Source organism: Dendrobates tinctorius, unplaced genomic scaffold (genome assembly GCF_039654945.1).
Source record: "Dendrobates tinctorius isolate UK_male_01 unplaced genomic scaffold, ASM3965494v1 ptg000396l, whole genome shotgun sequence".
In the NCBI taxonomy this organism is placed as follows: domain Eukaryota; kingdom Metazoa; phylum Chordata; class Amphibia; order Anura; family Dendrobatidae; genus Dendrobates; species Dendrobates tinctorius.
The window spans coordinates 1,466,838-1,481,404 of record NW_027362062.1 but is presented as its reverse complement, the minus strand read 5'-3'; the positions used below and the strand labels follow the sequence as shown (position 1 = coordinate 1,481,404).

The 14,567-nt window shown below is 47.8% G+C and overlaps 1 protein-coding gene across 2 annotated transcripts in view; it reads left to right on the top strand.

Moving 5' to 3' along the window:
* The window catches only part of TUT4 (terminal uridylyl transferase 4), a 145,276-nt gene that overhangs the window by 108,200 nt on the left and 22,509 nt on the right, over window positions 1-14,567 (top strand). Inside the window, exons 24-28 of one of the 2 annotated variants that reach the window (XR_012227454.1) lie at window positions 2,350-2,432; window positions 3,109-3,224; window positions 9,675-9,835; window positions 9,998-10,092; window positions 11,901-12,023. Coding sequence is in view for 1 of the 2 variants with exons in the window: in XM_073563741.1 (XP_073419842.1) it covers window positions 2,350-2,432; window positions 3,109-3,224; window positions 9,675-9,835; window positions 9,998-10,092; window positions 11,901-12,399 (954 nt within the window). In the remaining variant the exon portion in view is untranslated. Of the gene's footprint in view, window positions 1-2,349; window positions 2,433-3,108; window positions 3,225-9,674; window positions 9,836-9,997; window positions 10,093-11,900; window positions 12,400-14,567 lie in introns of both variants that reach the window. The other variant, XM_073563741.1, reaches the window with a different exon arrangement.

Below are 14,567 nucleotides of genomic sequence, written 5' to 3'. Positions count from 1 at the left end.
TGATCCCATGCAACACATTTTTAAAAATTATACCAAATATTTAGTCCACAAAATAATGTAGTCTGGCACTTCAAAACCCTATATCACAGAAAACGCTTTTCGGACTTACAGTTAGGTCCAAATATATATGGACCTGAGACAACGTTTTTCTAATTTTGGTTCTAGACATTACCACAATGAATTTTAAACAAAACAATTCAGATGCTGTTGAAGTTCAGACTTTCAGCTTTCATTTGAGGGTATCCACATTAAAATTGGATGAAGGGTTTAGGAGTTTCAGCTCCTTAACATGTGCCACCCTGTTTTTAAAGGGACCAAAAGTAATTGGACAAATTAAATAATTGTAAATAAAATGTTCATTTCTAGTACTTGGTTGAAAACCCTTTGTTGGCAATGACTGCCTGAAGTTTTGAACTCATGGACATCACCAGACGCTGTGTTTCCTCCTTTTTGATGCTCTGCCAGGCCTTCACTGCGGTGGTTTTCAGTTGCTGTTTGTGGGCCTTTCTGTCTGAAGTTTAGTCTTTAACAAGTGAAATGCATGCTCAGTTGGGTTGAGATCAGGTGACTGACTTGGCCATTCAAGAATATTCCACTTCTTTGCTTTAATAAACTCCTGGGTTGCTTTGGCTTTATGTTTTGGGTCATTGTCCATCTGTAGTATGAAACGACGACCAATCAGTTTGGCTGCATTTGGCTGGATCTGAGCACACAGTGTGGCTCTGAATACCTCAGAATTCATTCGGCTGCTTCTGTCCTGTGTCACATCATCAATAAACACTAGTGACCCAGTGCCACTGGCAGCCATGCATGCCCAAGCCATCACACTGCCTCCGCCGTGTTTTACAGATGATGTGGTATGCTTTGGATCATGAGCTGTACCATGCCTTCGCCATACTTTTCTCTTTCCATCATTCTGGTAGAGGTTGATCTTGGTTTCATCTGTCCAAAGAATGTTCTTCCAGAACTGTGCTGGCTTTTTTAGATGTTTTTTAGCAAAGTCCAGTCTAGCCTTTTGATTCTTGATGCTTATGAGTGGCTTGCACCGTGCAGTGAACCCTCTGTATTTACTTTCATGCAGTCTTCTCTTATGGTAGATTTGGATATTGATACACCTACCTCCTGGAGAGTGTTGTTCACTTGGTTGGCTGTTGTGAAGGGGTTTCTCTTCACCATGGAGATTATTCTGCGATCATCCATCACTGTTGTCTTCCATGGGCACCCAGGTCTTTTTGCATTGATGAGTTCACCAGTGCTTTCTTTCTTTCTCAGGATGTACCAAACTGTAGATTTTGCCACTCCTAATGTTGTAGCAATTTCTCGGATGGGTTTTTTCTGTTTTTGCAGCTTAAGGATGGCTTGCTTCACCTGCATGGAGAGCTCCTTTGACATGTTTCCTTCGCAGCAAAACCTTCCAAATGCAAGCACCACACCTCAAATCAACTCCAGGCCTTTTATCTGCTTAATTGAGAATGACATAACGAAGGGATTGCCCACACCTGTCCATGAAATAGCCTTGGAGTCAATTGTCCAATTACTTTTGGTCCCTTTAAAAACAGGGTAGCACATGTTAAGGAGCTGAAACACCTAAACCCTTCATCCAATTTTAATATGGATACCCTCAAATGAAAGCTGAAAGTCTGAACTTCAACTGCATCTGAATTGTTTTGTTTAAAATTCATTGTGGTAATGTCTAGAACCAAAATTAAAAAAATGTTGTCTGTCCAAATATATATGGACCTAACTGTATATGTCAAACCAGCCGAAAAATATAAAGAGATCCAAAAAAGTATTAGAAAACATTTTTATTTAATAAAAGATTAAAAAAGAAACAAAAACAAAAAATGCCCAGTAGGGGGCGCTCAATACCCTAACAGCAATGAATTCACAAAAGGTACTATAATGTCACATATAGATTTGATTACAGAGCAAATCAGATAATCAAAATTATTATACCTTATTTCATATATAAATGGCGTGCCAACCAAGCAGTAAATTCAATAAAAAATAAACAAACTTATATATAAATGTTGTAATCACAGCGGTAACATGACAATACAAGTCTAAGTACCTATTGTGAAAATCTAAGATAGACTGCACCGGTGGCTAAAAATAGTGAAGACAAGTTTTGCAATCAATCGGTAACAATACCTGAGCACAGTGAACGTGAATAATCGTGGGCGCCGCAGCCTCCTCCACCCCAACGTGCGTTTCGCACCTAGCTTCTTCCGGGGCGTACATAAATTATTTTTATCACTATTCTTACTTTTGCATATATATTTGCCTCAGTAGATAGAAGGATCAGTAACGCTTTTCTTGAGTGTGTTTTTTGTTTTCACTTTCCCTCAGTGACTAATTTCATCATGAAGGCGTTCATTAATGGACGGAAGCTGTTTGGGACCCCGTTCTATCCACAGGCTGGGCTTGAAGCAGTAAGCTTTGTAAACTCTTTCATACGATCACAGGATTCAACAGTATATTTTAATGCCATGAAAAAAAGATTTTGGTCATTGTATTTCCAAGCCCTACAGTAATTTTATCATTGAGAATAATGTATGGCAGCTTGGGTTCATATTGCACAAAAAGAAAAACATCGTTCCCCCAGTCATGCATCCAGAAACAGTTCCTAGACAAGTTTTGGGAATTTGATGGATTCTCACCCAAGTTTTATTCCAGCCATCAGTGTTACTGCCCCTCTTTTCACATGCATGGCTTGTCCCAGTTACTTTAGATGCCATAGCTTAGTCTTTTGGCTTATAATATGGGGTGTTGCCCCTATAGAAAGTTTCTTGGAAGAGGTAAAGTTTGTTGAGTTGTGCTGACACCACTTCACTTTCTTCTTGGTCTTCTTGCAAGCTGCTAGTTATGGCTGCCACTGACTTCTGCAGCCAATCATTGGCCTCAGTATTCACACAGTTTGATACTGGCAGAGAAAAGAATAGTAGGGGTAAAGGATGCTTTGTTAAAAGGTTTGGACATGAGGGAAGAATAATATTTTGGACCTTTATGGCCACTATTACTAGCATGGCCTGACACTGAAAAGTGGAGGTGATGTTGGTCTTTACTTTGTATAGAACTTGTCATAAGTTTGTTTTGTTTTTTTGGCAGGAATATTTTTTTGATTCCAAAGTCCTGACAGATGGGGAGCTGGCTCCTAATGATAGATGTTGTCGTGTATGTGGGAAGATTGGCCATTACATGAAGGATTGTCCCAAACGAAGGAGGTAAGAACCACATAGTCCTGTATTTGTGTCTTCTTGCAATCAAACACATTTATAGGGGTGCCTGAGGACTAACGTATTGATGGCCCCTGTCCTTGTGATAGATCAGTATGAGATCTTTTGGGCTTCAATGCCGCCAGTTTACAGCTGACAATGCCCACATGTAAGTAGCGGAAGATTACAGCTCCATACATTTAGTAGTGGCTGCTACTAAAGATTGGCTCCTATTCACCTTAATTGGTGATAAACTGCAGTATATGGTAGCAGCCACAAAATGTACAGAGCCAATGCCGGAGCAGATATCCACTTATTCAGTGGGTCGTCAGGTGTCCGACCCCCTCCCATTCATCTCATACTGATGATCTCTCTCCCAGACAACCCATTTAATGTGATGACATTTTAGTAACGGAACACACAGGGTTAATTCCTAAAAGGGACAATGTATATCCACATTAAGCTTTCAAATATTTACTCCCATTTCAGAGTAGTTTTGTATTATTTCCGAGTATTTATATAAACTGTCACAATTAAATTTGCATCTATTAAAAAAAGAGGGCTTTTTGGTACTCATCGTAAAATCTCTTTCTTGGAGCCTTCATTGGGGGACACAGGTTACCATGAGTGTATACTGCTGTCGCTAGGAGGCTGACACTAGGTAAAACAGGAAAATAGCTCCTCCTCAGCAGTATACACCCACCGACAGGCTCAAAGCACCTCAGTTAGTATTAAAGCAGTAGGAGAAGCGACCAAAAACTCAACATATGTACCAACCCAACAACAAAGGCATGTAGGCCCAAAAGCGGTACAAACAGATAGGGAGGGTGCTGTGTCCCCCAATGAAGGCTCCAAGAAAGAGATTTTACGATGAATACCAAAAATCCCTCTTTATCGCTTCATTGGGGACACAGGTAACCATGGGACGTCCCAAAGCAGTCCCAAGGGTGGAAAACAGAAAGAATGCAAAGAAAAACAGACCTAGGTCTGCCGGTGCTTAACCGCTGCCTGCAGCACCTTCCTTCCCAGGATTGTATTAGACAAGGCATGGGTATGAACCCTGTAAAACCTTGCAAAAGTGTCCAAAGATGACCAGGTTGTAGCTTTACAAATCTGTAAAGCCAAAGCCTGGAGACGAACTGCCCAAGAAGCTCCCACCGCCTGGGTGGAGTGAGCCTTTACCCCCGGAGAAGGCTGTTTGACCTGAACACGGTATGACTCCAATATTGCTGAGCGAATCCAATGGACAACAGTGGATTTGGAAGCTGGAAACCCCTTACGACGACCTTCAGAGATGACAAATAGGGCATCAGAGAGGCTAAAGGAAGCAGTTCCTGAGAGGTATACTCTGATAGCTCTGACCAGATCTAACTTGTGGAGGGACTTCTCCAGGGGATGAACTGGAGAGGGAAGGACAATGTCTTCATTAATGTGAAATGAAGAAACCACCTTAGGTAAGAATGAAGGAACGGGTCTGAGAACTACCTTGTCCTGATGGAGAATCAGGAACGGAGAATGGCAGGACAATGTCGCTAACTCAGAATCTCTCCTGATGGACGTAATGGCAACTAAGAAGGCCACTTTCCATGACAGGAGACCAGACGGATGTCTTGAATGGACTCAAAATGAGAGCACTGGAGTGCACCAAGGACAAGATTAAGATCCCATGAATCTATGGGAGGACAATAAGGAGGTGCCAGGTGGGCGACTCCTTGAAGAAGTCATTACCTGGGAATGAGAAGCCAGATTTCGTTGGAAAAGGATTGACAAAGCGAAAACTTGACCCTTAAGGGTACTGAGTGATAGACCCGAGTGAAGACCTGTTTGTAGAAAACCCAGGATGGAAGGAAGAGAAAAAGACATAGAGACCAAATTGTTGTCCTCACTCCACTGAAAGTAGGCCTTCCAGTATCTGTGATAGCTATGCGAGGATGCTGGTTTTCTCGCTGTAATCATGGTCTGGATGACCTGATGGGAAAAAGCGGCCTCCCTCAGAACTGCGTCCTCAACGGCCATGCCATTAAACTCAGAGACTGTGAACTCGGGTGGAAGAGGGGGCCTTGTGAGAAAAGATCTGGACGGTTTGGAAGCCTCCAGGGAGTGTCCATGAGCATGTTCACCAGCTCCGCGTAGCAGGCCCTTCTTGGCCAGTCTGGAGCTACCAGGATTACGGGAATTCCCTCCGCCTTTATCTTTTAGAGGACTCTCAGTATCAAGGGGAGAGGCGGAAAAAGATAAGGCAGCAGGAATTGGGACCCACTGGATCACTAGGGCTTCGCAACCAATAGCTAGCAGATCCCGGGACCTGGCTATGAAGTGAGGAACCTTGTGGTTCATCTGAAACGCTATCAGGTCGACGTCCAGTGTGCCCCCATCTCTGGCATATTTGGTTGAAATCGGCGGATTGAGAGACCACTCGCCCAATGCGAGACCCTGACGACTCAGAAAATCGGCTGCCCAATTTTCCACCCCAAGAATTGTATGGCTGGAATATGACGCTCCACCCATTGCAGAATCCTTGTTACCTCTGCGAACACCTGTTTGCTACAAGTCCCGCCTTGATAGTTTGTCAGCCACGGCAGTGGCGTTGTCCGATTGCTTGCGGACTGGCAGGCCTGTGAGGAGGGACTGCCAGTGGCGAAGGGCAAGAAAAATTGCCCTGATCTCCAGAAGATTGATGCTGAGATCGGCTTCTTGGACGTTCCAGCGACCCTGCGTTGTGTGATGAAGACCGCTCCCCAACAGTGGAGACTGGCATCGGTGGCGATGACCTGCCACCGGAGAGGGAGGAAGGACTTCCCGCGCAGGACTTAGGTGGATAGCGTCCACCATGTCAGGGATTGCCTCACCTTGAGGGTCAGAAGCACGGGCCTGTTGAGGGAGACAGTCTGGCCTTCCACCCTAGAGAGATTCCCGGGTAGGTGTGACCCGTCACGCCTGAATACTTGGAAGAGCGACCCTTTGGTCGCCAGTGAGGAGATGGTTTGAAGGACGGCTTCTTCCTTTCCGTTTGGGCAGAAGAGCAGTCCTGCTGGGAGGAGGTCCCTGAAGAATAGAAGGAACAAAATTGAAGCGACCTTTTCCTATTGAAAGGACGTTTAGGTTTGGACTGGGGAAGAGAGGTACTTTTCCCGCCGGTAGCATCCGAAATTATCTGATCCAGTTTGGAACCTAAAAGCCTAGAGCCTTGAAAGGTTAGTGAGAGACTTTTTAGAGGATGGGTCCGCATTCCACGCTTTCAACCAGAGAATGCAGCATATAGCAATGATGGTGTCGTTTGCCCTAGTGGAACAACCGGCCGCATCCAAGGAGGCGGTCAGAAGATATTTACCGGCATGGGCAATCTGGTCTGCCAAATCTGCCATCTCATCCGAAGGAGCTTCCGCTAGGATACCTTGGCGCGAAGCATTCTTGCCCAGCCAGACATGGACTTTGCCACCCAGGTGGAGGCAAAAATGGGGCAGAGGGAGGCGCGAGCCGCTTCAAAGGCTGATTTAGCCAAGGACTCAATCTGCCTATCAGTAGCGTCCTTAAAGAGATGCACCGTCCGGCAGAGATAAGACTGTCTTGGAAGACAGGCTAGAAACCGGAGGGTCCTCATTAGGTGACTCTGCTCATCTACCAACAAGGTCTGGGCTAAAGGGATAAAGGATATCTAGCCACTTCTTTCCCGGGAAGGGCTTTTCAGGATGTTCCAGTATTTAGCCATAATCAGCTCAAATTCTCTGTGATTGGGAAAAGTCCAGAAGGACGTTTTACCTGCTTGAAGGAAGCTGAGTGCTCCTGAGCAGGTGCCTCGTCCTCCTTTAGATTAAGAGTTTGGGTAAGCTATTGAGCATATCCTGCATCTTTGAGACCTGGTCCACATCAGACTCCGACTGGGAGTCTCCATCCGACCCAAAAACGCCTCCGAGGAGGGGGCATGGGGAAAGGAGGGCATCCTAGAGGATGCTGAGGGGCCTGGGGAACTGGAGGAGGAACTGGAAAGACCCCGCTTCCTTTGCTTTGTTATCCGATCTGTTCCTGCGAAGGCCGTGCTCAGGTGCATGCAAATCACCGTGAGAGGTGTTCGGAGCACTGGTGGCGGCAGACAAAAGTGGAAGACGCTCTAGGACCTGGACCACAGACTGTGATACTTTTGTCAGGTCAGAGACTGACTGTGACAAGGCAACAGCCTACTCCGGAGGGAGGGGTGTGCTGTCATCCCTGGCGTTAGAGTGCTCCTGTGAGGCAGACATAATGGGAGGACTCCAGGACTGGCAGAAAGTGGAAGGCTGACCTGAGGACCACTTTCTTTTGCAGAGGACACAGGCATAATAAATCACAGTTGACTTAGAGGAGCAACGAGAAACCTCTCTTGGGTTGGGCATAAGTCGAGCCTTGTTAAGACTGCTGAGAAGGGCTATTAGGGATAGGAAGAGGGTAAGTATAGCCTACCTTATACAGCGATAATCAGCAGTGACTGTGTGGCTGCCTGTGTCCCCCTTTAGCTGGTGTGGAGAGGCACAGATGAGCAGAGAACTGCAGAGGCGATCCTATCTGCTGAGGCACCCGCTGTAACGTAGTATCGTCTGTGCTGAGGCCCAGCAAGCACAATGCTGCCATGGACGTGCTTGAAATGCTGGCCGGTGAGGGAAGTGAAAGTACCCCTCCGATTGGCTGAATCGCCGGGGGCGTGTACCAGCAGGGAGAGGAAGTTCCGTGATAGGAGCAAAAGTGCAGTGGGAAGACAAGCAATGTGGAACGGGGAGGCGTGGCCAAGTCTGCAGCCAAGGGAAGGCCTTCTATTGGGCTGAAAAGGGGCTCGCGATTCAAATGTGCAGTGGTGAGTGGCCAGAGGAAGCCGGGAGGAGGGGTGCTGAGGAGAAAGGAGGGGGAGGCCGGCCAGGAAGAAATGGCCGCCGCTATGCACGACTATATAGAATTATAGCCGTCCTGCTCCATTACAGTGATGCTATGGCCGCCAACATGCAGGGCTTTACAGGATTATAGCCACCCGGACCTGTCGCTCTACAGGGGGATCATACGTACCTGCAAGGTGAGCCCCAGTCCTCTTCACCGATGAGGATGTCATCAGGAGATGGATGGGGTTCACTGGTATAGTAAGTCCTCCTTCCCACACCGTCTACAGACTGTGCAGAAGACGGCGTCAACCCCTTACAAGAAGGGGGGAGGCCACAGCTGGTGACCACGGTCTTCCTCCCAGCCTTTTCAGAGGAGAGGGGTGGGGAAAAAGGCATGGACCGGCCGCTGGGAATCACCCTGAAACACCCGAAAGGGTGACAGGGGATAAAGTCCTGCCTGCGGGTCTGAGAGTGGGCGATGTGGGTGACACCACACTGCTCTCGGTCGCATAAATACGGGGAAACAAGGGTGATAAATTACACCCTGTTACCATAAGAAAGATGAACCTGAAAGACAAAGAGAAAAGATTAATAAACACATAACAAGATACCTGAAAAGGAAAATACGGATCTGGGATCAGATTCAAGTCCACCTCCTACAGACACTAAGCATAAACTGAGGTACTTGGTGGGTGTATACTGCTGGGGAGGAGCTATTTTCCTTTTTTTGCCTATTATCAACCTTCTAGAGACAGCAGCATACACCCATGATTACCTGTGTCCCCCAGTGAAACGATAAATTAAAACAAATTAGCCTGTATTAAAAATTGCCCCCCGTTTAAGGGTATGTGCACACGTTGCGGATCCGCTGCAGATTTCCTAGTGATTTACAGTACAATGTTAATCAGTGAGAAATAAGAACCGCTGTGCACATGCTGTGGAAAAATCAGCGATTTATTTTCCGCAGCACGTCAATTCTTTGTGCGGATTCCGCAGTGTTTTTACACCTATTCCATTGTTGGAATCCGCAGGTGTAAAAAGGCATGCCAAATCCGCAGGAAAAGCATGCGGATTTTGACCTGCGGATTCTGCCAAAAATCGCAGATTCCGTGCAGAAAATTCCGCACAGCAATCCGCAATGTGTGCACGTACCCTCAGTACGTGCACACGCTGCGGATTCTGCTGTGGATTTGGCCCTGCGGATCTGCAGCAGTTCTGCAGACAGTGTACAGTACCATGTAAGTCTATGGGATTTACAATCCGCAGTGCACATGCTGCGGTTTTTTCACTGCAGAAAAGCTGCGGTTTTAAATCCGCAGAAACAATTGACATGTCAATTCTTTCTGCGGATTCCGTTGCGGTTTGACACCTATTCCATTGTCCAGGTGTCAAACCGTAGAGGAAAACCGCAGGTCATTTTACTTGCAGTTTTACCTGCGGATCCGCACGGAAAAATCCGCTGGTGAATCCGCAGCTGTGCACATAGCCTCAGGCTGCAGCTCCCGTGCTGTCTGCAAAGTAATAAACACCTTTGTAGGTCAGGTTTTTGCAATTGCGCTTCTTGCTACTTTTTATCCCCTACTTATGTTATAATTCTCCATGATTTGGTTTTTAGGGTGAAAAAGAAGGAGAACGAGAAGGACGATGAAAAGGACAATAAGGACGACGAGCGGGAGATCAGAGAGAAGAGGTGCTTTACCTGTGGGGATGTGGGTCACGTACGGAGGGACTGTCCTGAACACAACGCCGCCCGGCAGAACAATAACAGCATTCTCGGTAATTCAATAGTACCTGCAGAGAAATGGATTATGACTTCACAGACGAAGGAAAGTGTCAATACCATTTGCTGTGCAAATAAAACATTGATACACAAAAGTAGAAATCTGTACAACAAATTCTTCACATATCAAGAATTAATGGTTTTGTTTTGTTTTTAAGGATCTCAGCTCTTGAGCCTCATTGTCCCTCAGCCCGTTCTCACCCCATTACAGCAGATGGAGCGGCCCACACGCACACGACAGACCTCAGAATCGGTACGTAAGAGAATATAGTAATGGGATAGCACTCACCAGTAAAGGAAAAAAAACCTTTATTATCTTCAAAAAGTGCAAAACAAACAGAGAAGGTGCAGATGGCAGGTTGGGGGTCGCACAGATTGGCATCATGGGCCACAGGATAATCAAGACCTCTAAGGCCCCGTCTCACTAAGCAATCTCGGTAGCGAGATCGCTGCTGAGTCACAACTTTTGTGACATAACAGCGATCTCACCAGCGAGATCGCTGTGTGTGACAGCGATCAGCGAGCGGCCCCCCTGCCGGTATCGCTGATCGCTGGAAGAAATCTCTGGACATTTCTTTGGTCGCTGGTCTCCCGCTGGCCAGCACGCATCGCTGTGTGTGACAGGCGGGAGACCAGCGATCAGGTGTAAAAAATAATTAAAAAAATAAAAAATATAGTTATTCTCACCTTCCGACGTCGCGTTCAGCCATCCTGCCTCTCTCCACGCTCCGGTCCCAGTGATCCTTTGCACGAATGACCGCGAGACTTTGTTATCCCGCGAGACTGTGACATCTCGCGGTCATTCGTGCAAAGGATCACTGGGACCGGAGCGTTGAGAGAGGCGGGATGGCTGAACGCGACATCGGAAGGTGAGAATAACTATATTTTTTATTTTGATTCTATTTTTTACAGGATGGCCAGCGATGCCGGGCGCTCAGCATCGCTGTGCTGATCGCTGGTGAAGCTGTCTGTGTGACAGCTCACCAGCGATCACATAGCGATTTACCAGCGATCCTGACACCTTCATATCGGTGTCGGGATCGCTGGTAAGTCGCTTAGTGTGATGGGCTCATTAGACTTTAATTTGTGGCTCTCCAGCTGCCGGGAAACCACAAGGCCCAGCATGTCATGACAGCAGAAAAAAGTCATAGGTTGGAGTCCACAGGTCCAAGAGCAATACAGTAAATGCCTGAAATTCACATATGCTTTTGTATCTAAAACAGTGTACGTTGCAGCAATCCTGTGTATTAGAAAATTCAGCACACTAGAAGAAATTAAAGCTTAGAGGGGTTTAGTTTTCCATTTTCAGAAAACATCTTTCCCCCGTCTACAATTTGTTTCAAAGGAAAAAAAAAAGACAAACTGTCCCTTATTCACCCTCCATGGGTCCAGTGTTTCCTCAGTGTCCGTTATTGTCTGCAGCGCTGCTATCACGACAACAGCGTTGCAGTCAAACGGTGAACTCAGCCCAAGGTGACAGCACGAGCCATTCAGAGCCGCTGAACTCAGTTATTGGCAGCAGCGTTGTCAATGTGACGTTAGCGCTGCAGACAATGACAGACATTGAGAGCTTCTGCAGAGACTCGGTGTGGACCCGGGGAGGATGAGTAAAAAACTGTGTTTTTTTGTTTTGTTTTTTTTCAAAGCAAATTACTGTTGGGGGACAGGAGTTTTATGAATCCAGAAAACTTCTTTAGTAAATGCTATCAAATGTTTAATTACATTTTCGTTCTTAAAATGGATTTATGAGTTTGTGAGAAACAGCTCCACTGTTGTTCTTGGGCTGCGTACGGTACTGCATCATATTCCCATTCACTCCAATGGGTCAGGGTTGTAATACCATACATAGCCTAAGGACAAGGGTGGTGCTGTTTGTAGAAATAGAGAAACTTTTACGGTAACCCCTTTTAAACAGTAGTGACCAACAAGTTGACACTTGGATCTCTGAAATTTAAACTTGTAGAAGATAACTGGTTTGCTGATGGACATTATTTTCAGTATATACATGCTCATTCTTAGTTTTATTTTCTGTTATAAAGCGCATTGTTCCTCTCTTTACAGTCTGAATCCCATCACTCATCGTATTCACCGCAGCCTCAGCCGTTTCCACAAAACATGGGCCAGACGCAGCCTCCAACCAAGCTGAACCAGCCGTCTACCCAGCCAGCACCGAATCCGCACCAGGTTCAGCGGCCCATGTTTAACTTTCCACACTCTCCCCCCACTCACTTTTCTCCTCTGCACAATCTGGGGTTACTCCCGCTGCCTCCACAGATCCCTATTCCCAACAACTCTTGGCCCATCCACGGGCAGATAATCCGCTCTTCTGGGAATCCCTCTCACTCTAGTGGTGTTGCCTATCCAGCCAGACCTGGCAGCAGCAGCGGCAGCAACGCTTCCACCACTAATCAAAGTGCAGTTAATCTGAACGACCCCAGCATCATCTTTGCAGGGCCTGCTGCCAGGTCTGTAGGCATTGTTAACTCCTCTCACGATGGACATTGGCACAATTCTCCGGCACCTAACGCACTGGTGAACAATGGAAGCGTGGGTGGCACAGGTAAAATTCCCAATTGTTTTATAAGGTTAAAATGCATTCTCGAGTCATGGGAGAAGCTTGTCGATATAGCTTTTATTCAGGTGTGGCACTCTTTCTGGAAAAGCAATTTATTTTTCTCTATTGCTTCATTGGGGGACACAGGTATCCATGGGTGTATGCTGCTGTCGCTAGGAGGCTGACACTATGCAATTAAAGCAAAACTGGCTCCTCTTTCGTAGCATACACTCACTGACAGGCAGGAAGTACCTCAGTTTAAGCTTAGTGTCTGTAGGAGGCGGACCTGGATCTAACCCTAGATCCGCAGTGTTTTTTTCTTTCACATGTTTCTGTGTGAACTCATTAATCTTTTTCCCTTTGTTTTTCAGATACAGCTCATTGGGTAACAGGGTGCAGATTTCTCACCCTGTTTTCGCACATTTAAGCGCCTGAGAGAGCAGTGTGGTATCACCCACATCGCCCACTCTCTGACCCGCTGGCAGGACTTTGTCCCCTGTCCCCCTTTTGGGGTGTTTCAGGGTGACTCTTGGTGGCCAGTCCCTGCCTTATCCCCTCCTCACCCCTCTCCTCGGAGAGGGCTGAGAGGAAGACGGTGGTCACCGGTGGTGGCCTTCCCCCTTTTTAATAAGGGGTCGATACCGTCTTCTGCACCGTCCGGAGACAGTGCGGGAAGGAGGATTTTCATTTCCAGGACCCTCTCACTTCCGAGGGCTCCTGATGCGATCCTCATCTATCATCTATCAAGAGGAGCCGGATTCAAGCATGTAGTAAGCCAGCGGGCCCCTGCAGCAGCTCCCTCCGGCAGCAGCTCCCCCGTTTACCGGTGTATAGGTCCCCGCTGTAGACAGCCTCTTTCCTCCCGGGTCCACAGGTTCAATTTTCGCGCCTTTTTTCTCATAGTGCGTGGCCCCGGCATTTTGCAGGCTTTCTTCCCTTCGGCACGCCCCACTCTCCGGCATGTCTCCTATCAGCCGCCTTTATCGACCAGACACGACCCCACTTGGTGTGTTTAGTTTCTCTAGCCATCTTCTATGCCGGACACGCCCCTCGGTGTGCCATCCTATTATCTCGCTCTTTCCTACCGCCGGGCACCCCCCCCCTTTCTGCACGTCACCCCCGGCACCGGCGATTGAGCCGTTTGCAGGTCACACACGCCTCTGCTTGTCAGCCTATCAGGCCGTGGCTTCATCTTTCGCGCTCTTTCGTGCCCGAGGGGAGGTGGTGCTGGGTCAGATAATCCTGGCTACGTCCAGGACACGCCTGCCAGCGCAGCTCCGGCCGGATCACACTCACCGCTCCGCAGCATGGCGCTGTACCTGTCTCTCTACTGGTGCTCCCGCTGTGTCAGCCATTAGGAGGGGATCTTTTCTTTGTTTTTCTCCGGCCAGCACATTAGCCTGAGATGGCGCGGCCTATCTGGTTCCTTCTGCTAATTGAGCCCCCGGCTTTGGGCCTTCTCTCCCCGTCTCAACGTAGCTCTCTTGCCAGCCTCAAGCCAGTCAGTGTCCCTCGGCCAATCAGTGCGCGCCCTGAGCATTACCAGGCCAATCGGCGTGCGCCTTGGGCTTAGCCACGCCCCCTCCCGATGGCCACGTTTGTTTTGATTAGTCAGTGAGTGTGCCTCTCTAGCTCTCCCTCCCTGTCACCCGAGACACGACCCCAGTATAGCGTCTCAAGGCCTGCAAGTTTGGCATCATGTACTACCTGTGCATTTGTGCACTGTCCGTCACCATCTGCCGCAGGACCCAGAGGGCACAGCAGGCAGTGTGTCTCTGTCTGTAGCAGCGAACAAATATTCATGCATCCCCAGCAGGCTCAGCAGGCACCCATCCTTATCCGGCACCGGATCTGGGAGACACTGCAGCCTGAGCAGCGACAGCGCCATCTCGGGTTGAGGTAGGACCAGCCCAGGCTGGTTTGTCTTTTTCTACCTCATAGGGACTTATCTATCCCCGGCAGCAGCCTTTGGCCACCATCTGTATAACAGCAGTAGCCTTCTGACCAGTCTGCATTGTTTATGCTTGTACTGCAGCTTTTCCACCGTGTCTGCCCTATAGCAGTCCCCTAACGCCCAGGACGAGAGCGCTCACCCCCCTCCGGAGTGGGCTGCTGCCATGTCTCAGTCAATATCCGCCCTGACAGAGGTTTCATAGTCCACGACCCAGGTCCTG